Source organism: Herpailurus yagouaroundi, unplaced genomic scaffold (genome assembly GCF_014898765.1).
Source record: "Herpailurus yagouaroundi ecotype Mexico unplaced genomic scaffold, PumYag 222, whole genome shotgun sequence".
NCBI classification, from domain to species: Eukaryota; Metazoa; Chordata; class Mammalia; order Carnivora; family Felidae; genus Herpailurus; species Herpailurus yagouaroundi.
This window is the reverse complement of record NW_024412453.1, coordinates 15,811,461-15,838,606: the sequence shown is the minus strand read 5'-3', so window position 1 is coordinate 15,838,606 and position 27,146 is coordinate 15,811,461. Positions and strand designations below refer to the sequence as shown.

Below are 27,146 nucleotides of genomic sequence, written 5' to 3'. Positions count from 1 at the left end.
CGCGGAGCACGCCGGGACTCTCGCCGGGCCGCGGGGCGCTCCCGGCGCTGTAGAATTTGTCCGTCCCGCACCCGAGCCTTCCGGTCAGCTCGCCCGGCTCGCTGTGTGACCCCCGCGGCAGCCAATCAACAGGAGGAGTTCGCCTTGCCCCTCCCCTCCGCTAGCCAGGGAAACCAATCCTATTTCAAGAGAGGCAGGACGCGCCAAGTCCCGAAAGAGGAGTGGGGGGAAAAAGTGCGGTTGGCAGTCCAGTAATGTAAAACTGCCGAGGGGGGATTCCAAAGGCGGTGACAGCCTCAGTAGTTGCGCCGCGGCCCGGGGGAGCGAACGGGTCCGGAGGAACGCACTGGGAACTGTTTATAGTCCTGTCAAAACTGCGCAGAGAGGGGAGGTAGAGGCCTGAGGTGAGTGGCCTCCGAAGGTACATGTCGGGATTTTGATGGGACGGGGGCGGGAAACGGGTGGGTGGGGACGGGTGGGAAGACGAGCGACGTGTTTTCCTGTTTCCCAGCTTTAGAATTTAAAAGACTGGTCCGGGAGGCTGTTGGCGTCCAGTTGTCAGGACAACGGGGCTCCCAGGCCAGAAGGGCGGGGGCGAGGATAGGGGCGGGGCTAACGGGCTGCAGCGAAGAAACGGATGTGGAATTTGCTCCAGGGTTCGGAGGAGACTCGAGCAGCTCCGCCGCTTAGCTTTAGGCGTTAACCCCAGTCAGCAGGATAAAGTGAACTCGCCGTGGTGTTCAAGACCCTCCGCGATCTGGTCTGTCATCACCGCATATTCTCGCAGCAGATACTTTCTTACCCCCAACATGTTGGGCAATTTTCACTCTTCTGAGCCACTGTACATGTTCTTGCTGCAACCTGTAATGCCTTTCCCTACCCTGTTGCCTTGCCTGTCTGATGAACCTAGAATATCTGGTGATTCTGTTACGCTACAGTCTGCCCTACAGAGCCCGGTTCCAAAAAACATCCGCTGATGTGTTATGAGCTGCGTCCCCACCCTGCTGTTCACAGTTCAAGGTGCACCAAGCTCCTGCTCCAGGTTCTGTGAGCACAAAAGCAAGTACCCCCACCACTCACATCTGCTACTGCTGCCTTCATGGGGGCCCTGACACAGAGTAATAATAGCCAGGCAGGGCTAGGGCGGAAGTGCTCTCTTCTCATAGTATAGGCACAGTGGGCTATATCTGGGGGTTGCAGGGGATGTCCAGACACTGGCTCTGAAGTACCATCATCCCACATTCCTAAAGCTACCTTGACCCCTGAGGGCCCAGGCCTTCTCCTGTTAGGAGTACAAAAGATGGAAGGGGCTGGTTAAATGCCTGGGTGTCAGGGGTTAAGTGGTGACTCCAAAAAAACTTTCCTGGGGACTCCTTTGTAAGAGGGGCAGTAAAGTGTAGTGAGGCTTGAAATCCCTTCTAACTTTGCTACAAATTTTGTCTTTGCCATTTACTAACAATGTAACTTCTCTGAGTCTATAAAATGTAGATAGTAATGGGATTTATGTTACTTGGGATATAAATACCTTACATAATCTGTATATCGTACACATATATCATTCTATTTATCATATACATATACCTACATATGTATGTATATGGTTACATTATATATTATAGATATATACATCTAGATATATATAGATATACATACACACATACAGTTGACTCTTGAACACAGGACTTAGGAGGACCAATACCCCGCGCAGTCAAAAATCCACATATAATGTTTAAGATTTTCTTTCTTTTAGGGGCACCTGGGTGGCTCAGTCAGTTAAGCGTCCAACTTCAGCTCAGGTCATCATCTCATGGTTTGCGGGTTCGAGCCTTGCATTGGGCTCTTCACTTTCAGCACAGAGCCCGCTTCAGATCCCCTGTCTCCCTCCCTCCCTCTCACTCTCTCAATCTCTCTCTCTGCCCCTCCGCGTTCATGCACACCCTCCCCCTTCTCCAAATAAATAAATAAATAAATATTAAAATAAAATCTTTTTTTAAATGCTTATTTTTTTGAGAGAGAGAGAGAGAGTTGGACATTGGACGCTTAACTGACTGAGCCACCCAGGTGCCCCCTTAAGATTTTATTTTTAGGGGCGCCTGGGTGGCTTAGTTGGTTAAGCGACCAACTTTGGCTCAGGTCATGATCGCGCGGTCCGTGAGTTCGAGCCCCGTGTCGGGCTCTGTGCTGACAGCTCAGAGCCTGGAGCCTCCTTCGGATTCTGTGTCTCCCTCTCTCTCTGACCCTCCCCCGTTCATGCTCTCTCTGTCTCAAAAATAAACATTAAAAAAAATTTTTTTTTAAGATTTTATTTTTAAGTCATCTCTGCACCCAATTTGGAGCTCAAACTTAAAACCCCAAGATCAAGAGTCACATGCTCTACTGACTGAGCAAACCAGGCACACCTCCACATATAACTTTTGATTCCCTAAAAACTTAGCGACAACAGCCTACTGTTGACCAGAAGCCTTACCAATAACATCATTAGAAGATTAACACATGTTGTATGTTACATGTATTATATACAGCATTCCCACATAAAATAAGCTAGAGAAAAGAAAATGTTAAGAAAATCATAAGAGAAAATACATTATTGTACTAACTGCATTTATTGAAAAAAAATCTGCATATAAGTGGGCTCATGCAGTTCCAACCTGTGTTGTTCAAACACACACATACACACACACACACACACACACACACACATACATACACACACGTGTGGTCACATTGACTAACAGGAACAGGAACCTGGAGAACCAGAAGGGAAACCAATGGGAGGTCTGGCAGTCTGTTTTCACCCCCCACAGGGTGGTAGACGCTTTGAAAAGGCAGCCCCCTCCCACTGCCCCACCCTGAGCTCTTGGCCCTTGGCCCCTGGAACCCTCTCACCTCACCCTGTGTCCTCTCCAGGGCTGCTTGGATGATGGCACGCTGAGCAGCATCCCTGGAGCCTGGGTCCTCATGGCGTCCCAGGACAAAGATGAGGAGTCCCCACCTCCCTGGGCCTCCCAGACAGGGCCCTGGGATGCCATCCTTGAGGCCGTCAGGGAGCAGCTCCCATCTCTGGACTCCGATTCCTCCTTGGTAAGCAAGCGCCTTCTTCCTATGTTTTCCTGGGCCCCGATTGCCCTTTCTTCCCATGGCAAGCACAATGTTGACCCAAGAACAGCTTTGGAGCTTATCAGCTCCTGCATTTGTCATAATTTTGCTTTTTGTCCTCCGAATACATTTATTCATACTTGGCATCCTTACGGGCCATTTCAGTGACCTGAAATTATCACCGGAGAATTCCTCCAAGAGCTTATCGTGATGCATTGAAATGGTGGCATGCATTCATTCAACAAACATTTATGGAGCCTACTTTGCCTCTTCAAGAATAAGAAGCCCTTTGTGACATTACACACCTGGCAGACCCTGCCTCCCCATGATCGTAATTGTGTTTCTAGTTTCTACTGACTGATATCAAACACTGAACTGAGAACACTGGGTGACAAGAGTGACTCTGAATTCAGTTTTTTTTTTTTTTTTTATAAATTTTTTTTCAACGTTTATTTATTTTTGGGACAGAGAGAGACAGAGCATGAACGGGGGAGGGGCAGAGAGACAGGGAGACACAGAATCGGAAACAGGCTCCAGGCTCTGAGCCAACAGCCCAGAGCCCGACGCGGGGCTCGAACTCACGGACTGCGAGATCGTGACCTGGCTGAAGTCGGACGCTTAACCGACTGCGCCACCCAGGCGCCCCTGAATTCAGTCTTAAATGAGCTGTGCCAGCTTCTCCGCCTAGTGAAAAGTGGGCATGTGCACACACACAAGAATGGCAGTGACCCTATCGATGAAGAAAGGTAGACAAGGCCCTGGGCAGCCGCTCCCTAGTAGTGGGTGCCAAACTCACAGTTTGCAGCTAGGCATTTAGAAGTAACCTGACAGGTTTGGGTCCTTCCTGGGATGCCTACAAAGACAAACAGAGCGTCCTGGGCCTCAGGTATCTTCCAGCATGCGACAAAGCTAACGGAGAGTAGATAACATGACCCCAGTACCTTTTCATGTCTTCAGCCTCATTCGTTCTCATCTTCAGATATCCTTGCAAGGTGAGCTGGTGACTCTAAGTGCCCCCCTCCCCTTAGAGGTGCTAAGACACTGTGTCGTTTATGTGATGGCTAAAGGTTACAGGCCAGGGGGAGAGCTGGGCTCTTCTCTCAGCTACCACCTTGCTGCCCTGTTCATTCAGTGCCAGGTGTTATCTGAGCACCTGTTATGTTCAAGGTCTTAGGGGGTGGCAGGTATGTGCACAACTGGAGCCCGGGATCTCACTTCACGAGGCTGTGCAGCCGAGCCCTTTTCTAAATCAGTGGCAGGAACCAGCCAGGCCAAAGACCTCTGGGAGAAAGCTGATCTCCCCAGATCACTCTTGAGCAGCAGGGCAAGGGCAGACGGAGGCTGAGGCCCTCCTGGCTCTGCCTGCTGCCCTATAATTCAAAAGTCCTCTCATTTGTCACAGTCGGACTGCGAGGCAGAGGAGCTGTTCATCTTCCAGCGAGATCACACTGCCCTGATCCCAGACCTGTCGGAGGAGCTGGCTGAAGACCCTGCCGGGGCCTGGCTTGCTACGGTTGATGGGTCTTCTGAGGTCTGTAGAAGGCAGGCCCCGGGGATCCACAAAGCTGGGACCCTGCGGGCAGAATGGGGTGTGGGTGTGGGTGTCCGCGCTCTCACCTGACCCTATGGTGCGGGTCAAAGAGGTCAAAACTGCGGCACTCCCTAAACATTTGTTGATTTAATAAGGGTGACAGTGGGGATTGAGAGGTAAGAAGGTGCCCCTCACTGGAGAGGTGAGGTGAACACAAGAAACAATTAGAAATGCCAAAGCACACTCTGTAACCACGTATCACAGTCATCGCCAACTATCAGAGCAAATTTTCCATCTTCTTTTCTCATTTCCCACAGCCCCAGGTAAGACCAAAAACTCTATCTAAAATTAATGTCTTGGGGCATTCACTTTCGAATGTCCCCTCTCTGTAAAGAGAGCTTTCCTACTATTCTTCCTTTCTAATCCTATATTCTAATAAACTTTTGCCTGCTGCTAAAAAAAAAAAAAAAAAAAAAAGGCTTGATGCTTAAAATTAATTGCTGCCCTTATAAATAGAACCCATCAATAGACTTTCATCACCGGGCAGGTCCCCAACTGATCAGGCCTTTTGGCTCTTCTTAAAGGCTCTGGGAGACAGGCCTACCTCTGCTGTAATTATTATGACTAGTTGTCACTCATTAACTAGGGGAAGTGGGTATGCTGTCACAGACCAGCACAGCCAGACATTCGTCAAAGCAGGGGAAGCAGGTTTCATTCGGTAACTGCTGACAGCAGGGAAAGAGCTGAGCTCTCTCCGACTTGTGCAGAGGTGACCGGGGTTTCCAAGGGAGACCGAGGGAGGGGGAGAACAGGGCTCACTAGAGTCAGAGAAGTGAACGATCACAAAGAGCAGGCCAGCGTGGGTGTGACTAGGCCAGGCGTGTCCGCTGGCAGATATGGAAGTCAGGAGTCTATCCTCCCTGGAAGAAGGGAGACAGAGGCCCTGTCCTTCCTGACGAGAACATTCCAAAGGAAAGGCTCTCAGGCCCAGGACAGATGCTTCTGGGTTGTAAGAGACACGTAGCTCCGAGTCTGAAGCCCTTTTTAGGAAATGCTCTTAAGAAAGGGAGGTCAGGGGCCTCTCATCAGGTGTTGGCTGGAACAAACACTGAATTCTCCCCACAGCACTGAGCTTTCTCAGGCAGATGTTTTCACGGACTGGGGTCATGCTAGCCGTGTGCTGCTAAAAGCCATTCTAGAGTTTGGTCAAGTCTCAGTGCCAGTTTAGAGGCAGGGGTTATGTGCTGAGAGTTCTGGAAATCTCAGTGCAAGCACTGATACAGGGTCATCTTACAGAACATTCATCATCATGACTCCCTCACTCAGCTACACCTAGAAGAACGTCTGAAATTCCCAGGCCTGCCAAGACCTGTAGTTAGTTCAGGTGCAGGGATGTCCACGTGAGTTTATCTTGCGTTTTCTTCATTTCTACAATTACCTCAGCAACTGTCCTGGAGAATTTTTTTTTCCCAATCTGGGACAGGAAAGTCTGTCCTCACTCATGGGGGCAGAGGCTGTGGGCTTGCTCTGGAGTCAGAGGGCCTAGGTTTCATCTTGTCTACCCCTTAACAGCTGTGTGGCCTATTTGCAGTGGCCAAAAGGTAACAACAACCCAATGGCCACTAACAAATGAAATGGATCAACAAAACATAGTCCATACAATGGAATATTATGCACTCCATAAAAAAGAATCAAGTACTGACCCACAACCTCCACGCACCTTGGAAACACTAAGCTAAGCCAAAGGACACAAAAGGACAAGTATTGTGTGATTCCACCTATATGAAATATCTAGAACAGGCAAATCCATAGAGACAGAAAGTAGACTGGAGGTTACTAGGGGCCTGGCGGGGAGGGAAGGTGCAGTCTCTTTGGGGTGATAAAAAAGCTTTGGAAATAGTGGCGACGATTGCACATTATGAATGTGCTTAATGTCACAGAATGATAAAATGGTTAAAATGGCAAATCTTATGTTACATACCTGTTTTACTACATACACACAAAAATTCCCTCAAGTATGTTTTTGAGAACGCTGAGGACACCCATTTTGTCCACAGCCAGGTGCAGTGCCTGTGGAACCCAGCACAGAACCCTGGAGAGAGTGGGGCCCAAGGACAGAGGCTTCTGCCTCTCTGCAAGGTGGAGACCCTGGCGGGCCTATAGACAGCTGTGGGGAAACCAGTTCTCTTCTCAGGGTGCCCAAGGACACCCCCAAGTGGCAGGAAGACAACCATGGGGCTGTGTCCCTCAGCACCCAGGGTCCTCACCAAGGGCTGCAGGGGGAAGCCACCCTGTCCCCCTGGGAAGGCGACCTGAAAGCAGAGCCCCTGAGCGCTGCCTCACAAACCGGTTGGGCCGCAGACTATGCAGACCGCAGAGCCCTCCGAAAGGAGAGAAGGAAGATGATTGAGAAGGACATACTCCATAAAGTCACCTGGGATGCCCAGGACCCAGCCTGCAGTGACCAAAGTCAAGTGGAAGAGGCACCCTGTGCAGCGGCAGTGGCAGTTCCAATACCAGAGACGCCACCAGAGGGGCCCCGGGAAGGACGGCTGGTGCTCTCCCTCAAGGTAGGCATCTTCCAGCCTGTGCTTCCTCAGGACGTCCCCTGCACGTTGGCCGTGAGCTGGTCCTCCACAGGACAACCTGAGGGCTTGCCCTCTACACCTGGGCTGCCATAACAGATGCCACAGACGGAGGGCTTAAAGAGAAATTCATTTCTCACAGTTCTGGAGGCTGGGGAGTCCAAGATCATGGCGCCAGCACATTCAGTGTCTGGTGAGAGCCTCTTCCTGACATCTGGCTGTGTCCTCTTACGGTGGAAGAGGCGAGGGAGCTCTCTGGGGCCTTTTTATAAAAGCTCCACCTTCATGACATAATCACCTCCCGGTGGTCCCACCTCCAAACACCATCACATTGGGCATTAGGATTTCAACGTGTGGATTTTTGAGGGACACAGACATTCAGTCTACAGCAATGACCTTAAGTCCCTAGGCACATGGTCCTAGGTCCCCCAGCCATCAGCCGTGCCTGTCTCAGTGGGTGTGTGGTCCTGACAGACAGACCATCCTTAGGTAGAGTTAACGAGAATAAGGAAGAACAAGGAGACTCCATCCTTCTTTAAAAGGAAGGAAAGAAGGGAAGGGAGGAAGGAAGGGCTGGAGGAATACTAATCTAAAGCATGTTTATAAAGACAGACAACCACATATAAGATATAGAACAAACTTTGTTGAAGCACAATTCCCAAAATCTTAAAGCTGTCACTTTCACACAAATAGTGTGAGCACCTGTTAACGTTGTATTTCTCTCATTAATGAGGGAACCGGCAGGAAGACAAAGCCAGGTCAAAGAGATTATGAGAAACTGGGATTTTGTAAAACTGCGGAAAAAGAAAGGAGTGCTGAGATAAAATTGCTATACTAAGTACAAAATTGGTCAACATCCTAACAAAAGTAACAACAAGTTTTTGTTACTTTTGGGGTTATCACCTCTACCAGACAGAAAAAACCCACTGTACCTGTTCTCAGTTTACAAAGTTGTAAAATAGGTGGGCCCTGGTCAACTGTGCAAGCCAAATTACTGTCCCCAGAAAGGTGGGCTTGTCACAAAAGCTCCAGCATGACATTTAAACATCACACAATTCCTTTTTTTGCCTTATTTTCAAATTTTGATAATTTTAACAACATAGAAAAACGGTATCAGGTTGTACATGGAGGTCATTTTTACCAATTTCATTCTCATCGGTTGTGGTTTAAACAAGCCATTCTTTCCATTCTGCTGGCCCCCAAACACTTCTGTTTTCACTCACCCTAGGGCCACAAGGAGCTACAAGGAACATCAATTCCCAATTACCTTCCTCCCTCCTCTCCCCACACCCGGACGCCCCCAGCGCTCTTTTCCAGGTCCTTGCGTGGGAGCACCTGCCCAGAACAATCTGTTCCTTAAGAGAGCAAAACGTTTTAACCTCCCACCACTCTAAACCTGTATGAACCTAAAGAGTTTTAAGACAACACTGGGGTTTCCAGGTCAAACAGTGTCTCTGTGCCAAAAACAAAAGTGTTGCCTAAAAAAGGCAAAGGAAAGAGAAGGCAGGAGACGCTGGCCCCACCCACCTTAATGGAGGTGTGGGTGAGAGAGGGAGCCCGTGCCAATGTGGGCAGGCACCCAAACCCTCATTTCTAACCCAAAACAACCCACGATGGCCTCTGTTGGTCACGGCAGCTGTGGAAGCAGGCACTCCTGCTGCCAGGACCCTGTGGCTGCATTTTAATCACTCCTTTAATTATTTCAGCAACTTGAAGAGTGGGATTTGGATCACATCCTTCAAAGTCTGGCAGGGCGAGAAGATGACAGGGGAGATCGCGCACCTGGAGCTACGTGGTGGGCAGCTGACCGCCTGGGCCAAGGTCTGATCTTGAACGCCAGGGCCCAAATGCATCCCCATAAGCAGCTCTTTCCAGGGGCTCTCAAAAATAGGGCCAGCCTGGCAGCCCACCATGTCCTCTCTGTTGCTCAGCCCTCATGGTCCCACACAGGTCAGGTGCCAGCCCGTGGAAATTTCACCCATCCACTCATTCACTCACTCATTCATTATACATATGACCCCCTGCTGGTGTCTGGAGTGGAAGAGGCTCTGGAGATACCAGGGGGGCCTTCAGACACGGTCCCTACCCTTGACCCACACCTTTTCCTCCTGCCCACCCCCTCAGGCCTTCCTCTCTCTCTCTGAGAGCAAACCAACCTGCATTTTGTGCTTCTTCACCCAGCTCCTAAGCAAACTCTGCTTCCATTCATCTCCCCATTTACCGAGAAAGCCAGGGATGTGATTACTGCCATTGCACCTGTGGGCTCGCTCTGGGCAGTTCTGTAAATAAAAGGAAAGCTCCTCTTCCCTCTTCATCCATCCCGGGCCACAAAGGTAAGTGAAGCAAAGGAGCAAGGAGGTTTGTGGGTTCCGGGTTCCAATTCCGGAGCAAACTCCCTCTGTGACTGAGCCCCTGGTGCTGTTTGAACAAGGTTTTTTTGTTTGCTTTTTTGTTTGTAATTTAATGCCTTACAGCAAGGTGTGGAGAAACCCTCTCTCCTGTAAGGCAGCGGCTGTAATCCACGCACCTGTTTTGGAGGGCAATGTGGCAGAATCCATTCTCTATTTTAAAGGCACTTAAGCCTTCAATCCACTTATTCCACTGCTAAAGTCTATGCTAAATACCCCAGTGGGTGAAGGTGTGTATTCAAGGATGTTTGTTGCAATACTGTTTATAATTGTGAAAATTTGGAAATGACCCATATTCAATATTCTATAGGAGTCAAGCTAAAGCAGTTACAGCACAAAATGCACTAAAACCCAATGAAGGTAATCTATGTATGTTAACATGGAAAGACAATCTATATAGTGAAAAAAAATCTACAGAGGATAATCCTGTTGCCTTTTTTTTTTTTAAGTGGTAATTGTTAATTATGGTTCCCTCTGACATGTGGGACTGAGGAGTGAGGTAAACTGTTAGTAGTAAGTCACTCCCTCTTTATGGGGATTGTGTACACACCACTCCCCTGGCCCTGCTGAGCTGGAGGTGGGGGTCTTTGTACAGTGCTGAGTGGCAGAGGACGTGTACAAGGTGAGGTGTGTCTACACAAAGGATTCCAAGGGGAATCAGTAGCTCAGACTACTGTAAATCAAACAGGGGCAGTGTCCCCACTAAGCAGCCTCCCCGCTCTGCCCTCAGACCACACCCTGCTCAACACCCAGGACAGGCTCATGGAACGGCTCGCCCTCCTGGGTGCCACACAATCCAGGGCCTCTTCTGCCTGGAAGGCACCTGCTGACACGCCCCAGGACACCAAGCAGTGGGAGACCAGCAGCAGGTGGGACTTCTTGCCAGCTACAGCCCTGTCCTCTGTGGAAGTGGCCCATGGACTTGCAGCATTTATTAGGCCTACCTGGAGGGGGGGGGGAGCACTTGATGTATATTTCTCATTTCATCTCAACAGTCTGATCAGGTAGGTGCTGCTATTATCTTATCCCCCCGTGTTATAGATGGGGAAACTGAGGCTCAGAGGTTGGCCTGTCTAGGCCATAGATGGCAGGGCTGGGACTCGAGCCTCAGAGCACCTACTCTTTGCACACTCTATAGGAACCCTCCCTCCATCATCCACATGACTTCCCCAGACAAGGACCTGCCTTGTCAGACTGTTAGGCTAGCACTGGCCTGTGACCCAAGCCAGGCCAATCAGAGCCTTTCCCTGAGAATTCCCAGTCTCAGTGTGTCCGGATGGGGATGGGAGGGCTGAGAAAGGCCAGCTGTAGTGAGAAAGACTGAAGCCGAAAGGGAAGAGGTGGGGACAGGGCACCAGGATCCCTTAAAGCCTAGCTTCCCACACTTTGGTTGTTCCACTCTTTTTAGGAATCTGAGAGCCACTGAATCCCCCTTTTCACCTGAGCTACTTGGAGTGGGCTTCTGTTCCTAGCAACCCAGTGTCCAGTAGAAATATCTAGACCTGCACTGTCCAATTGATAGCCACTGGCCACACGTGGCTACTGAACCTTTGAAACATGTCTCGTACAAATGAGGAAATGATTTTTTTACATATTTTTTTAATGTTTATTTAATTTTGAGAGAGAGGGGCGCCTGGGTGGCGCAGTCGATTAAGTGTCCGACTTCAGCCAGGTCATGATCTCGCGGTCTGTGAGTTCGAGCCCCGCGTCAGGCTCTGGGCTGATGGCTCAGAGCCTGGATCCTGTTTCCGATTCTGTGTCTCCCTCTCTCTCTGCCCCTCCCCCGTTCATGCTCTGTCTCTCTCTGTCCCAAAAATAAATAAACGTTGAAAAAAAAATTTAAAAATAATTTTGAGAGAGAGAGAGACAGAGCAGGAGTTGGGGATGAGCAGAGAGAGAGGGAGACACAGAATCTGAAGCAGGCTCCAGGCTCTGAGCTGTCAGCACAGAGACTGATGCGGGGCTCCAGCCCATAAATTGCAAGATCATGACCTGAGCCAAAGATCATGACTGAGCTACCCAGGTGCCCCAAGGAAATGATTTAATTTTATTTTTTTATTTGATTTCAATTAGCTAACATGTAAATTTAAGTAGCTACCTTTGGCCAGTGGCTACCACATGGGAAAGCACAGACCCTGAACATGTCAGTCACCATGGATGGTTCTGTTGGGCATTGTTGGCCAAATCTTGAGGGTTGTTCTGAAGAGCAAAAGAACAGGGGCACTTACAGGGCCTAGCTCAGTGCCCTGTACATGGTGGGCGTCCAGTTGGGGGCAGCCCTGAGACCAGCACAGGTCACACCATAATCACCCAGAAGTGACTCAGAAAACCCTGCTCTCTTATCTCAGAACTGCTCGGATGGAGCCGGGCTTCCAGGCTGAGCTGGGCCTAAGGCTGGCCAGCGGCCTGCAGCTAAGGGGCCCAGCAGAGCCTCCTACTGTCTTCATCGATTTGCGGCCCACGGAGCCATCGGACCTTGGGTCTTCAGAAAGGTACTGGAAGTGGTGACAGCCCTGTTTTGCATTAGCCACGTTGGCCTCAGGAGGAGCAGGGGCTTCGACAGGTGGGATGGTGTGGGACAGCGCCCATGTGGGCTAGTACCAGAGCACTGCTTGGTGGAGAAGTGCTCGTAGCCAGGAGCTGAGCCTGGCCGGCAGTCCCACTTGGTCCCATCAGCAGGGTCTCCCTGCAGGGAGAGCAGAACCCAGGCAGAGCTTAAAGCCAGCAGTCTAGGCTTTGGTACATCGCCCTGGAGTTTGTCCCTCCACCACTTGGCAGGAAACCTCAGTGGTCTTGGGTCAGTTGGGAGGCCTGGGTGGCGTGGGATACAATCTGTGTGAACCCAGGTTTCATCACCTCCAGCTCCAGCTCCTCTGACAGCGAGGAGGAGGAAGAGACAGCGGCTCTTGGAGACCAACAGGGCCCAGCAGAGCAGGAGTGTCATTCCTCCCAGGTGCTACGGTAACCACCAAGGGGCTCCCGCCACCTGGGCATGGTCCATCTCTGCTTTCCACAGCAAGCCCTCAGCCTGGCACGTTTGATGTTTGTGCTTTCAGCTTTGTCTTGCACCCACAGGGCCAGCACGTGTGGGCCTAGGGGTGGTCTGGGAGGTGGCCCGTGGGAGCCCACTTGGGGCCCAGCCTGGGCTGCTGTCCTCCTGACATCACCAAGGATACCTCACTTTGCTCCTGAGAAGGGATTAATACTTTCCTTCTAAAAAATAGCTCTCCAAATTGATTTGGTCCCTACTGCTGATAGCATTGGAAGTGAAAAGAAGTTTCAGGATGGAATAAAGTGATGGCTATTAGCTAGAAAGGAAAAGCCAGGGTGAATTAAGAAGTGCAATGTTAAATTCAGAGAAGTTTCCACTCCCCATCATGCAGAGGCCCCACATGGTGGTCATGGGGCCACTTAGACTTATATGCTGTATCTATAGTTTTTGGAATTGAAAAGCCTGTGGATCCTACTCTGTGGGAATGTCAGAGTCAAAGGCAGTGTTCCCCCTAAAATGGAACATCATTAGGTGTATGGGAAAAAAGAAGAAAAATCTGAGTTGAGAAGCATCACATAGGTTTCTTCCCACAGGCCTTTAACATGCTAACATGCCCTATGACCCAGCAAGGGCTGAGAGGCCAAAATCTTAACTGTCTTGAGAACCAGTGAACATGCTTCTGGAAGCACTCTGGATGGGGGGGGGGGGGGGGGGTCTGGCTCCACTTGGTGTTGAGGTTGCTTGTCATATGTCACAGGGACTATACTGGGAAGAGTCAGCTTCTCCAGCAGCTCAGGGCATTTCGGAAGGGGACAGCTCAGCCCAATCTGCCAGCCACTGAGGGTCCCGGTGGCCAGAAGGCTCAAGTCCTTGAAGATACAGCCAGCTCCAGAACTAGGAGGAAGCAACATGTGACACACCGGGCTGAGAAGCAGAGCACCCAGACCAGGTGCTGCCCCAGGGCGCTGGAGGACCCTCTTGGGCCAGGGACAGCCAAGGAGGCCCGGGTGCCTCCTCTGGGCCAGCTGTAGTTGCCTCCAGGACTGGGTCTGAGAAGGAGCTTGGCGGGATGATTCGACTGTCCATCGACATACCCGGGCCCTGGTGGTCCCCTGGCTCTCCCGTGTTTCCATGAGAATGTGCTTATGTAGCCCAGGGACCCTCTGACTGGGGGGCTGTCACCCAGACCTCTTAAAATGTGGTGTGATCATTCTATGCCCTCAGAGCAAAGATGCTAAATTTGTACACAGAGAGTGACGACAGCTCCTTTGAAAAGCGTCTGGAGGGAGACTCCGCAGACGGTAGTCTGTGCGGACGGAGGGGCTGTCCAGCGTGTTCACTGCTCCTGCAGTCTTCTCTTTAAGGTGCATCTGTTGTTTTCCATCATAGGAGGTCTTTTTTAAAACTAAAACTGCAATAAAACATATTTAGAGAATTTCAAGGTTGAAAGGGTCTTTGAAGAGAATTTAGCCTGATCTTGAGTCCCTGGATGCTTGCTATTTTATGTGCTTGCATTAACATACCACACCCCCCCTCACACACACACACACCAAATGGACTTTTTGATAAAGGGGTGAAGACTGGACTGTTTTTTTCTTTAACCAAGATACAAAGGCACACATCTGTCCTAGGGTCCTTCCTGACTTCGGGTGGGGCTGACCTTTATGTGGAGATAGAGTACTGAGTGTCCTAACACCCAAACTGTCCCCATGGAACAGAGCGGGGCCCCACCTCGTGGGCGACGTCCTTCCCTGTTACTTTGCAGACGTTATCCTCCACTGTCCTCCTTATTCAGTCATTTCTTCCGGTTCTCAGCCCTGCAGCCCCCAATAGGCTGCAGCCCTGATCTCTGGCACCTCTCTTCTCTCACCAACTTGTTTCCAGGATTCTGTCTCTGCCCCTGCTCCCTGGTAAGAGCAGTCACCTCGAGTCTCTCCACATCACAGGCTCAGCAGCTTGGCAGGGTCCTTAGCATTTAAGAATGTATTCCAGCATTCAGCTGGGGTCATCACTTGCTGCAGGTGTTGAGGCTGGCCAATGGTCTCTTGTCATCAAGCCCTGCCCTAGGCAAGGCAGGCTCTGCCTGGCCTCAGCCACAGATAGCCAAGATCGGGGCCACAGACCCCACTTGACGTGGCCCAATGACAAGGGGCCAGGTGCAAGACAGGTTCCACCAAGGCCACAGGAGGCCCCAGGTGGGCCTACCTGCAGGGAAGGTGGCCAGGCTGCGTCACCTGCGCTCCTGGCTCTTCGCACATCCACGGAGACCCCTCACGCTCTGCTCTAGGACACATGCAGTGTGGTCGGGGCTCCGCCACAGAAACCCAAATGTGACACACCTCCACCCATGTGGCCTGTCAAGTGCAATGGCCAGCTTTCCCCCCATCTCTATCCCTTTCAAATGCCAGAAATTTGGGATGCTTCACAGTGACAGAAAATAACTTCTTCGTTCCAAGTTCAACTCAGTGAACCACCAGTAAGGCAAGTCAAGAAGATGACGTGGTAGACCCGAGCTCAAAACCAGTTTTGCCACCTGAACAAGGTGCTAAAAGCATTCAGGACCTCAGTTTCCCATCTGTAAAAGGAGAGGCACAAAAGCCGTATGTCTCAGGGTTGCTTGAGAGAATGTTCTGGAAGAGGCACCAACAGGCCCAGGTCCCAGGCGAGGAAGCAGGCGGCCACCTGTGGCACCAGCCTGGACACGACAGTAGTGAGCCTGCAGACTCGCAGCTACTTAGGGAAGCTGGGTTACCGGCAGTGCTGGAGCTCTGGAAGCTGGCCTAGAAGGTAAACACCATGCTTAAACTGAGTGGCCCCCTTCTCTAAAGAACACATAGGGCAGAGCACACGAGGCCAGAAGGACCCGCTTTGTTTATTAGGGAAACAGAGAGTAGGTCATGCACCCTGGAACCTGGGTTATGCTGGAAGGTGAAAATATATACAGTTATTGGGTGACAAATAGAATGGAGCACAGCCTGAGGTCCAAGGCCACCCAGCCATGGGAAACTGCCATACTCCCTGCGTGGAATGTTCCGGAACCCAGTGGTTTCAGCAGCTGCCCCCAAGACTTCAGTGATGACTAAATGGAACAAGTACTCTATACTGTTCCCCTCAGCCACCCAGGAGATAGTGGATGTGCACAGATCAGAAGCATGTCCACCGCAGAGGGACAAAGTGGGGCAACCAACGCTGCCTCTGTCCTGGCCACTTGGGGATGGAGCAAAGGCGGCCCTGGCTCCTGCTGGGGGGACAGATGTCAGTCATCTCCACAGGCATCCTCACATGCCTGCGGAGGTCGGAAGATGGGCTATCAGGGAAGTGTACTCACATGAGTCATCTGTCCTTTAGAACAGCTGTGGCTCTAGGCAGGTGACCCCCAACTCATCCCACTGCCCGCTGACACCACTGGGATACGGAACAAGTCCCCACAGGCTATGTTTTGAAAATGTGGCAAGGCTGGAGGGGAAAGGGGGGAGACCAGGGAAGGCTGGGGTATGTTAATGCAGTAAGGAATGGGAGCCACTGAGGTTTCCCTGAAGTGGACAGATGAGTGTCCCCCAACTTCATGTCCATCCAGAACCTCAGAATGTGCCCTGATTTGGAAACAGGGTCTTTGCAGATGTAATTAGTTAAGATGCTGTCATTCAGGATTAGGCGCCCTAAATGGAATGACTGTGCCCTTACAAGAGGACACCAGAGACACGGGAGAGGCAGAGATGGGAGTGTTGTGGCCACAAGCCAAGGACACCAGGAACACCAGCAACAGCAGAAGCCAGGAGAGAGGCCTGGGATGGTCTCTCCGTCCGGGCCTCCAGAAGGAGGCAGCCTTGCCTACATCTTGGTTTTGGACTTCTGGCCTCCTGAACTGTGACAGTCTGTCCCTGTGGTGTTGAGCCACCCGGGTCGTGGCCATTTGTACAGCAGCCCCAGGACCCACGTACACCCGGCTTGGTATCTAGCCGTCACTGCCGAAACTCCGTGTCCAGATTCCTCCCTGGGCCTGAGCACCTGAAATGTCCCACCGCCACAAGCTGGACCCACACCAGGGGCAAATGGGATCAGTGTGAAATGCCTTAAGGTTAGGATTTTGGTTCCAAAACAGAAACAGCTCCAGCAGCTTCATGAACTGTGACCTCGAAATTCTGAAACGGATCCCGGAAATGGACAGTTCAATGAGTGGCGGCCAGGCTTTGGCCCAGGGGCCTCCTGGAGCCGTGCTGTGGGGCTCCGCTGGCCTGGGGGGCGCTGCTCTCTGCTGTGGGTCCACTGGTGTTTGTGGAGGTCGGTGCCCCGGCGGAAGCCCCTGCCACAGGCCGGGCACACGAAGGGCTTCTCAGCTGCGTGCGTTCTCCGGTGTGCACTGAAGTGGGAGCTGTTGCTGAAGCGCTTCCCACACTCGGCACAGGCGTAGGGCCGCTCGCCAGTGTGTGTCCTGCGGTGGATGACCAGGCTGGAGCTCTGGCTGAAGCGCTTCCCGCACTCCGCGCACGCATAGGGCTTCTCGCCCGTGTGCACCCGCTGGTGCGTGCTGAAGTTGGAGCGGTCACTGAAGCCCTTCCCGCACACCTGACACTTGTAGGGCCGCTCCCCGGTGTGTGTGCGCTGGTGCTTGGTCAAGTGGGACGTCTTACTGAAGCCTTTGCCGCACTCAGGGCACGCGTACGGCTTCTCACTCCGCCGGGGTCCTCCTCTTTCCAGAGACTGCTCAGGCCTGGTCATGCCCCCAACCAGCTCTCGGTCCTGCTCCCTTCTCGTCAGCACGTCCTGCCTGGCGCCCTCTCCATCCTCAAGTTGCAGCCCAAGCCCTGAGACAGAGAAAGCACAGTCCCTGAGGCCTTCGTGGGGCGAGGGGATGCTCCTGATAAGAAAGAAAGCAAAGGCTGGGCGGAGCCTCAGAACACTCAGCAGGAAGTGCTTGTCAGACCCTGGATGGAGATAATTAACCATGGGCAGCAGCTCGTGAAACCCTCACCACGCCAAGGAGGTGGGTGCTGTTATGGCCCCATTTAAGATGAGGAAACTGAGGCACAGGAAGGTTAAAGAACTTACCCAGAGTCACTTGGCTAGTAAGTTACAGGGTGGGCTCTGGAGTCTAGGCTCTTAGCCTCTAAGCCAGGGATTCTAACCCCAGGGGCAATGGTGGCCCTCAGAGGGCACTTGGCAATGTCTGGAGACATTTTTGGTTGTCACAGCCAGGCAGTGGAGTGTTGCTAATGGAATCTAGTGAGTGGAGGCCAGGGGGGCTGGTGAACACCCTATGGCACACAGGATGGCATAACAGAATTATCCAGACCCAATGTCAACAGTGTTTTGGTGTTTAACCGAACAATGGCACCACAGCCAGGCTGAACAACCTCTTGGGTTGGGACACCTGGGTGGCTCAGTCGGTTAAGCATCGGACTCTTGATCTCAGCTCAGGTCATGACCTCATGGTTTGTGAATTCAAGCCCCGCATCAAGGTCTGTGCTGATGGCGTAGAGCCTGCTTGGGATTCTCTCTCTCCTTCTCTCTCTCTCTGCCCCTTCCCCACACTCTCTCCCCACCCTCTCAAAATAAATATACTTAAAAAAAATCCTCTCAGGTTGCTATACTCTCTACTTAACATCTACACTCAGATGTAAGTAAAGCAGACCACCCTCAGTATCAGTAGATGGGCCTCATCTAATCAGCTGAACCCTCAAGAGCAGAACCTGTGGTTTCCCCGAAGAGGAATTCTGCCTGGGTTTCGTGCCAGCTGGCCTGCCCTGCAGACATCAGACTCAGGATTGCAACATCAATTCTCACTTGAATTTCCAGCCTGCAGGACTGCCCTACAGATTTTAGGCTTGCCAGCCTCCACCATCCTATGAGCCAATTCCTTAAAATAAATGCCTTTACTTACACACCACACACACACACACAATTGGTTCTGTTTCTCTGAAGAAATCCAACTGATACCAAACAAGCACCTCAATTCCTTCAAAACCAGACAGTGTTGGGAGATGAGCTGGGGACAGGGCTGGAAAGGAGAAGCTGTGGATGGCCAAGGCCCTGCCAGGAGCAGCTCTACCCACAGGGGTCACGGGTGGCACAGAGGCTAAGTGAAACTGGACGAGCCGTGTGGACGGAGGAACCCAGGACAGCTCTGGGCACTTGCCTGGGATGAGCTGAGCAGCCATACTCTCCCCACTGCAGCTGGGCCTCTGACGGGTCTCTAGCAACCCTGCCTTTGCAGGCTGCACTCAGCTGGGCGCGGAGCAGGCTCTCCAGGGAGTGTGCCCGGCCCATGGAACCAACCTGGTGCGGGGTGTGAGTTCCTAGTTTAACATGCTCCCCAGGGATTCCTTGGGCCACTGCAGTCCAACAACTGCTGGATTGGCTTCTGTAAGTGGTGGAGAGACAGGAACGGTACTGGGCAGGGAGACGGCCTGGGAGATGCCAAGTGGGCCATAGCCAGCCTCAGGAAAGGAGCCACCCTCCCTGAGACTGGCCCACGTCACAGACATGCCACTGATGAGCACGTTACCCCCGCTGTCGGGCAGCACATCCCAGACGCAGCCCCGCTGAGCCGGGTCCAGGCACTCCCACTCCTCCTGGGACAGGTATGCCGCCACGTCCTCCAAGGTCACCGGCACCTGCTGGAGTGCAACCCACTCAGTCCCCTGCCACGGCTCCTTCATGCGGCCGGCCTAGCGGGCTCGCCCACCCCCTCCACCTGTAACACAACGGCAGATCCTGCTTGCCTCCCCCACTGCCTCTCTCCTACACCATCCCTCTCCATATGCGGTCATCCACTCCTGCTCCTCAAGTTCTGCTCACAGAACAGCGGAATCCTGCTAGCTGGGAGGACACCGTCACCACCATGCCATGTCCCACTGCTGCAGGCCCAGAGACACCATGGACAGAGCCACTGTATGGAGCAGCTGGTCCACTGTGCGCTCAGCCACTGGGGCCCATGCTCCTCAGGGGCACAAGTTAGACATGCCTTGCCTCAGGTCGAACCAGCCCTGGGACCCGAGTCAGGTGTCTTGGGAACTTCAGGATGCCTCCAGGCCAGTAGTTCCCAAATCTAGCACCACAGTGACCTGAGGAGCCCATTAAAACCCAAGCAAGCAATGTCTAGAAGAGGCAAATGCACAGAGACAGAAAGAAGACCACCAGGGGCTGGGGAACGGGGGTGGGGAGGGACCACTAACGGGTACCAGGTGTTTTGAAGAGGAGTATGTTTTGAGAACCATCATGGTAGTTGCATAACTCTATACATACACTAAATGTTAAATACTCTAAATGGCCGAGTTGTGTGGTATATGAATTATATCTCAATAAAGCTGTTATTTAAACAAGCTACGGAGGCTCTGATTCCAGGCCAGGGCTGGGGGACGAATCTATATTTTTGCCCAAGGTCCCAAGAATCTAACGCCCAGCTAGGTTTGAAGCAATTGCCCCAGTCCACAACTAAGCCCTGGTATCCTCTGCGACACACCTAATACCCAGATGGCATCAGAGAGAAGACTTCCAGGAGGTAAAAGTAAGGGTAAAGGGGTCATTCCACGAGGAGCACCTCCGAAAGCTGGACCTGGCCATGGAGAAAGTGTCCCTGTAACAAGGGCGTGGGACACACAGGGATGCAGTGGAACACCCACTCACCTGGGACCAGGATGAAACGAAGGATGTGGCCGGTGCCGTCTCCTGATGCTGGGAGGCCACCGGGCCTGGGGAAAGACACAGAGTGGTCAGAGAAGGCCACACAGCCCAGGTGTGGAAACAGTAGCAAAGGCCCAGACAGGGCCAACTACTCTGCACCTACGCTCAGTCCTGGGCAGGAACCTGTCCTTCCCACATGCAGTGGCCCAACCTCCTGTGACAACCTCCTCCCTCTGCTTCCTTTCCCTGCAGGGCTTCCTTCATCCAGAGGGATGGCTACTCACCCCTCTTTGGCCAGAGCTGGGGGCTCCTCTTTGGTGTGTGGCTCAGTTGGGTTGGGGGCTGCTGGCTGGAGCATCCAGACCCTTCCTCCAGAGACAGCTCCTCTGGCTCAGCCTCCACTTGGTGTTTCAAGCACTGTTCTCCTGTCCCGTGGGGCAGTACATCATCAGGGAGCACTTCCAGGCCCTGCATGCAGATGGAGATCTGCCCAGCAGTTCCCAGAAGTTTGGGAGAAAACCCACAAGGTCCCCAACCACTTTTGCCTCAGGCACCCCTGGCCATGCTCCCTTCCCAGGCTCCCAGGCTCCCCCCAGCTGTGCCTCACCACAACCACCCCCGCCGGCTACCTCCCCAGGTCTGCCCCCACAGGCCTCCCCATCGCACAGAGTCCTCCCTCCAGACTGTTCTGGGAGAAGGAATGTGAGCTGGGAAGAGGTCAGGCTCCCAACCTGGACAAACGGAGGCTTGCTCTGCCCCTGAGTGAGACTCCACTGTCTCCCCATCACACTGCACTCTCTCACCCCCCCTTCCTTGGTGTTCCCAACAGACCCTGGACCAGAAAGGCCCTGAATCAGATCTCATTTCAGAAGTTCACACTATAGCAGTGCTACATTTCCTGAAGTCAGTGACAAGTGCTCTGAGACCATCTATGTCCCAATTCCAGAACAGGTGAACACGATCAACTTGGGTCTCAGCGTTTACTGAGCTCTGCAACAGTACTTGGGATAAGAAAACTTTAAAACCAGTGCCAGGGATCCCTGCATCAAGCTCAACATCCCACACTTCTAAGAAGAGACAGTCCCCAGAGGTTATGGGGTGCATAGAGACAGAGGAAAGGCATGCCAAAGAACTAATCCAAGCTGAGCTAAGAGCTATGCAGTAGGACTAACCTAATCTGAGCAAGAAGAATTTGTTAAGACTTCCCTATTACTCCAATTTGGTTACAAGAAGTTGGGAGCGTGCTCTAGAGTCGTGCTGTCCACAGAACTTTCCATGACAACAAAGTGTCCCATATCTTCGCTGTCCAGTACAGTAGCCACTGGCCACGTGTGACAACTGAGCCCTTGAAATGTGGCCAGTGTGACTCAGGAACTACACCTGACATTTTATTTAGTTTTAATTTAAAAAATCACACGTGGGAGCGCCTGGGTGGCTCAGTCGGTTAACCATCCAACTCCCAAGTTTGGTTCCAGTCATGATCTCATAGTTGATGAGATGGAGCCCTGTATCAGGCTGTCAGCTCAGAGAGCCTGGTTGGGATTCTCTCCTCTCCCTCTCTCTCTCTCTCTGTCTCTCCCCTGCTCACACTCCGTCTCTGTCTCTCTCTCAAAAATAAACGTTAAAAAAAAAAAAATCACATGTTACTGGTAGCCACTGCACTGGCCAGCGCAGCTCTGGAGAGGTTGGGGGTGGGGGGGGAGCTCTAACTGGGACACCCACCAACCCCTGCTCTTTCTTCCCAATGCTCCTCTCCTTCTGGAATCTCTTCAACCCCCAGGGCCCTGCCTTGGAAGATCTCCAACCTCTTTCCCATCAAAACCTGTGTAGGACCTATACTGGGGTGATGTGAATGAACCAAACCACACAGTTCAAAGAGAGCTAGTGGGGCTACATGTGCTTAATCGACAGGTTTACACCCATCGGCCAAGGCTGAGAAACACTTTGCAGTTGCCTTCTTTGTTTCACAGGTACAGGCAGCCCCAGGTCCTCCCAATGGCCAAGGCAGGCTGCGGGCTCCACAGCCCAAGGAATCTCCAAATGCAGATCTTAGGAGCAGAGCCCTGAGGTCTTGGGTCCCCATCTCCTCACCTTAGGGCCAAATTGCCCCCCACCTCACCCGCTGCCTCTGCTTCCTGGGCTCCCGCTGCAGCCCTTCCACGAGGACCACGGCCTCCTCACCACTCTCCGGCTGCTGCTCCCGCACCCGGGCCTGGATCTCCCCAGGCAGCACCATCAGGAACTGCTCCAGCACCAGCAGCTCCAGGATCTGCTCTTTGGTGCGCAACTCAGGCCGCAGCCAGCGGCAGCAGAGCTCCCAAAGGCGGCTCAGGGCCTCCCGTGGTCCGGCCACCTCCTGGTAACAAAAGAGCCTGAAGAGCTGGCGGAAGGTCTCAGGGCTGGGGTCTTCCGTCTCCAGGGAAGGCTCCTCTTCCCAGCAGAAATCCTCCTCCACCTTCACGATCAGGATCTCGTCTTGCTCCAGGGGTGGTGGAGGCTGGAGACCAGGTGTGGTCGCCATTGTCTGGGGCAAGTCTTGCTCTTTCTTGTGCCTGAAAGGTCAAATCTGTCTTTCCCTGTACCTCTGGCCAGACACTGGAAGTGATGTTTTCAGGGCTCTGTGAAGAAACAACATAATCATTTGGGGTGCAGCACTGGGGCTAGTTAAGTGTCCACACCCATAAGGCCCTGCCCTAGCCCCAGAGCCAACTCACCCTCATTGGCAAAAGAGCTGAAGTAAATCAAACCGTCCTTGCTTCTAAGCTCCCTGGTAATTCCTAAGCAAGTTACTTAAACTCTCAGGGCATCGATTCCTCGTGCAAAAAGTAGACATGATGATATTTCTACACACAGGCTTTTAAGAGGACTAACCGGGATATTTGCAAAGGGTTTTGAGCACTGACTGGAACGGGGCCAGAGCTTGGGAAGTGCAGTTTGCACTACTACGGTTGGCCCTTTTAGGATGGGGTCCCCTTGGAAATAGAACCAGGGCCCTCCGTGTCCAAGGGGACGCGGGTTCTGTCACGACTTGACCCTCCAATTCGGGCTCGGCAAGCCCTGAAAGCCCGCCGGGTACCCTCGGTGGATGGGTCACCACGGCCCCTCCAACTCCAGGGTCCTGAGAGAGTAGGGACTCCCCGGCCGGGCATGCTTTCCCCGGTTTCGTCCTCGGGTGCAGGGTGAGCGGTGGCCCAGGCCGAGCACAACCCCGGGTTCTGGTGAAGAAGGGCTGCGGGACGGAAGCGGCGTGGGCCGGGACTCCGCGCCCGCACTCACCGGCAGCGCGGCGGGCCGGGCCGGGGGCAGGACCGTGGGCGTGGGGGTGCAGCAGGCGGGCCGGCTAGACCCTAGACCGACAACCTGCACAAAGCGGAAGCCGAGCTACATCCTCTTCCAGCCACGGGCTGAGCCCGCTGTGGTACTAGAGAACGAGGCCGTGTGGGCGGGCCCACCGCAGCACTGTGGGTAATGTAGTCCTCGCGCCATTAGCTGAGCCGGCTGTCGAGGGTGGGAATAAGCCTGGAAGGGCAGGCCCGCGAGATGCATTGTGGACAACGTAGTCCTCGAACCCCTGGCCGACTACCTGTAAGCGCGTGGGAAAGAGACCGCGTGGGCGGGACCACAGGAAGCATTATGGGTATCGTAGTCCTTGCACCTTCAGTGAGTAGGCGGGCGTTTCGAGGTCCCGTAGCTTTTGGGCCATGCTACCCGTGTCGCCTCCATACGCCCTCCCCTAGCCTGAGAAAGGTCCACGGTGGGAGGGGATTTTGTAAATTTACGTTTCTACTTACATAGTACTTTGTATGTACCCGGCTCTGTTTTAAATACTTTGCAATTTATTAACAGTTCATCCTTGAAACAAAGATGGGAGGTAGGTACTATTAGCAATATTTTATAGATGAGGAAAGGAGGCAGAGAGGTTCAGTGACCAGACCAAGGTCACACACACTCAGTAAGTGGAGAGCTGGGGTGAGGTTGGAATCCAGGCATCTGTCCTAGTCCAACTCTTTAATTTTAGAGACTAAGAAGTGAAGACCCAGAAAGTTACTTATTTGGGGCATCTTGGATACCAATGGCTGATTTCTTTTATTTGTTAATTTAATCAACAAATACTGGGCTCTGCTTTGTAACAGGCAGGCACCATGAACAGGAAGTGAACTAGACAAATGGTCCCTGGTGTTGCTGTCCAGACTGGAGAAAACTAAGCCCCTGGCCCTTTAAGCAGGTAAAGGGTCTTGGTGAGGGTAACCTGCCTACCACATGGTAAGTGCTCCATCAGCATTATCGCTGACATAAGGACCAGGCCATTCCTGAGTCCTTTAGTTCTGGCATCCCCAGACCTAGCACCTAACCCCATCCTCCCACTGGCTTTTCTCCCCCTCCTACTCTGCATTCTGTCTCATGTTTCATTTCCCCCCGCTACATCCAGCATCCAGTTTCTATTGTGAGCACACCAAGCGGAACAAGGCACTGGGATGCCTATGACTTATTTCTGGAGACAGCCTCTCCCCGAGTGGGAGGCATCTTTAAAATATTTTTTTTTATCATTTATTCATTTTTGAGAGACAGAACAGAGCATGAGCTGGGGAGGGGCAGAGAGAAAGGGAGCCAAAATCCAAAGCAGGCTCCAGGCTCTGAGCCATCAGCACAGAGCTCAAACACAGGGCTTGAGCTCACTGACTGCGAGATCATGACCTGAGCCCAAGTCAGACGCCCAACCAACTGAGCCACTCAGGCACCCCCCGAGTGGGAGGCATCTTTAAGAGCAGATTACAGGACTGCCTTCAAGACCACCACAGCCTTGTGGTGGGGTCTGAAGAAAGGCAGGAAGATATAGGCCTCAGTTTCTTCTTCAACATGAGGGTGCTGGTCAGGACAGGCGGGGATGTTAAGAATAAACTAACACCAACATGTGGAGCTATTCAGAGAACTGGTACTTAAGTCCAACACAAGAGGCCTGCCAACTGATTTGCTTTGGGAACAGAATGTGCAAAGGGGAACTTTGAATAAGTCACAGGGAGCATATAGCAGGAGAGGAAGAAGACAGAACAGATAAAATGGGAGAGGGAAAAGGAGGAAAACAGAAGAGGCCGGTGGAGAATCTGAGGGACAGTCAGCAAGTTCTGTAGGGCTGACAACCATCACCTAGTTGCAGAACATGCTGGGTTGCATCTAGGGAAGGGGACAGGTGTGGGGACGCCAGCATTTTCAAAGCTGTCCCATGCCTTCTCCTTTCTGACTGCCTCCTGGTTAGCTGTGGGAACCAGGCATCTCCTTCTCAGAGCCGTATGCACAGAAGTTACCAAGTCTATGTAGTGACCCAGGCTCTGGCCTTCTCCTGTCTGGGCAATTTTCAGTGACTACAACCGACAGAGATTAAAAGGACAAATTTCTGCTTTGCTCAGGATTTCACGTTTGCTTGTCTGTTTAGTATTTCGGTCTTAATTCTATTATGGGGGGAGACACAAACAGGCAGCCCCTAACAAATGTGAATCGGGGTGAACTGGGGCCTCCAAAGACGTACACCAAGCCAGTGGTTCGAATCCTGGCTCCACCACTTATCAACAAGGTGTGCCTTGCCTTCCGCACCCGTAAAATGAAGATTGCCACAGCTTCAGCTTCAGGGAGCTGAGAGATGGAATTAGATGAGATTACATTTGTAAAACACCCGTGACAATATCCAGCACGTGACAAATGCTCCTTAGGCATCAGCTCTAGTTTCATGACTTGTAGCTACTCTGAGATGGAGGACGTGGTCTCAGTGCGTGGGTCTCAGATGCCTGGTGCCATGGAGTTCCTGTAAGAGGCCCACGGGGCTACTAAGGTCTCAAGCATTGTTCATGGTCTGAATGAGAAGTATTTATCGTTATACACACATATCACTATATTTATACTTATAAGTGTAGCTTGTTTTCGTAGTGGTTATGGAGTCTACAAGACCGTTTGAGTTAAAATGGCAGCCTCCTACTCACAGAAGTTTGCAAGCAACTGAGCGACCCACACATATGCTTCTCGGAAGACAGAGGGGAAGTTCCCTTCAGACTGATGCCATGGTTCCATCGTCACAGACAAGGCATCGATTCAGCTCACATTTGCTCTTGGTGTTTAACTGTGGCAGGGAAAAGAGGGTTTACAATCAAGCTCTCCAGAAGTTGTCATCTTTGGTAGCAATTTCTCAGTATCCAAATGAGGAAGAAACAAAAATTCAATATACAAGTCAAATAGTTTAGCTAATTTGACTAAATTATCTAAGAGAGTCGTCATGGAGCTACTATGCCCCAAAACTGATATATAATGGGTGTTTTGTTACACTTTTTATAAGGCCTCTATGAGCTAATAATAAAACCTAATGTTTTTAAAGCACTTCCTAAGTCCATGGGATTTTCTTACTGTGCTACTGAAATCCTCACAATGACTCTCTTTTATAGATATCATTATGACCCATGTTTTAGATGAGTAAACTGAGGCTCCGAGAGGTGCAGAACTCTGCCAAGGCCACACACAGGAAAGTGGCAAAGCCAAATCAAACTCCGGCAAGTCCACTCCAGAGCCTGCTGCCCCAACCACTCACCTAAGGCACTCCTGAACGCCAGCCCGGTAATCAGAGCTCCGCCTTGCAATAAATATCTGAGTGATTTCTTGGAAGATTCTGGTTATCCTTAATTTTTTTTTAATTTTTTTTAACATTGATTTATTATTGAGAGATAGAGACAGAGCATGAGCATGGGAGGGGCAGAGAGAGGGGGAGACATAGAATCTGAAGCAGGCTCCAGGCTCTGAGTTGTCAGCACAAAGCCTGATGTGGGGCTCAAACTCACAAACCGCGAAATCATGACCTGAGCCAAAGTCAGACGCTTAACGGAATCAGCCCCCCAGGCGCCCCTGGTTATCCTTTAAAGGATAAGGTTACA

At 52.0% G+C, this 27,146-nt stretch overlaps 2 protein-coding genes and 1 long non-coding RNA gene across 12 annotated transcripts; 2 read left to right on the top strand and 1 right to left on the bottom strand.

The window, feature by feature from the left end:
- Positions 1-38: 38 nt before the first annotated feature.
- DNAAF8 (dynein axonemal assembly factor 8) lies at positions 39-14,053 on the top strand. Of its 5 annotated transcripts, XM_040459113.1 has the most exons (12): positions 39-404; positions 656-760; positions 939-1,059; positions 2,908-3,081; positions 4,499-4,627; positions 6,685-7,197; positions 8,919-9,033; positions 10,351-10,489; positions 11,969-12,112; positions 12,483-12,581; positions 13,370-13,561; positions 13,837-14,053. In XM_040459113.1, exons 4-12 carry the CDS (start codon positions 2,959-2,961, stop codon positions 13,973-13,975), a joined length of 1,593 nt encoding a protein of 530 aa, XP_040315047.1. In that variant the 5' UTR covers positions 39-404; positions 656-760; positions 939-1,059; positions 2,908-2,958; the 3' UTR covers positions 13,976-14,053. The 5 variants fall into 5 exon arrangements, with proteins under 5 accessions (XP_040315047.1, XP_040315046.1, XP_040315045.1 ...); XM_040459112.1 differs by lacking the exon at positions 656-760; XM_040459111.1 differs by having other exon boundaries at positions 656-1,059.
- Positions 14,054-15,464: 1,411 nt separating this feature from the next.
- ZNF500 (zinc finger protein 500) lies at positions 15,465-26,817 on the bottom strand. 5 transcript variants are annotated; one of them, XM_040459118.1, is made up of 6 exons: positions 26,208-26,817; positions 22,355-22,853; positions 20,520-20,703; positions 20,239-20,303; positions 19,118-19,229; positions 15,465-17,417 (listed from the first exon to the last, which is right to left on the bottom strand). In XM_040459118.1, the coding sequence occupies exons 2-6, from the start codon at positions 22,754-22,756 to the stop codon at positions 16,732-16,734; spliced, it is 1,449 nt and encodes a 482-aa protein (XP_040315052.1). In that variant the 5' UTR covers positions 22,757-22,853; positions 26,208-26,817; the 3' UTR covers positions 15,465-16,731. The 5 variants fall into 5 exon arrangements, with proteins under 5 accessions (XP_040315052.1, XP_040315050.1, XP_040315053.1 ...); XM_040459116.1 differs by lacking the exon at positions 26,208-26,817 and adding an exon at positions 23,512-23,668; XM_040459119.1 differs by lacking the exon at positions 26,208-26,817 and adding an exon at positions 23,512-23,668 and having other exon boundaries at positions 19,118-19,226.
- Positions 23,685-26,598, top strand: LOC121019582 (uncharacterized). Of its 2 annotated transcripts, XR_005785694.1 has the most exons (3): positions 23,692-24,106; positions 24,369-24,460; positions 26,155-26,598. It is a non-coding gene; the product is annotated as an uncharacterized LOC121019582 (long non-coding RNA). The 2 variants fall into 2 exon arrangements; XR_005785693.1 differs by having other exon boundaries at positions 23,685-24,460.
- Positions 26,818-27,146: the final 329 nt, after the last annotated feature.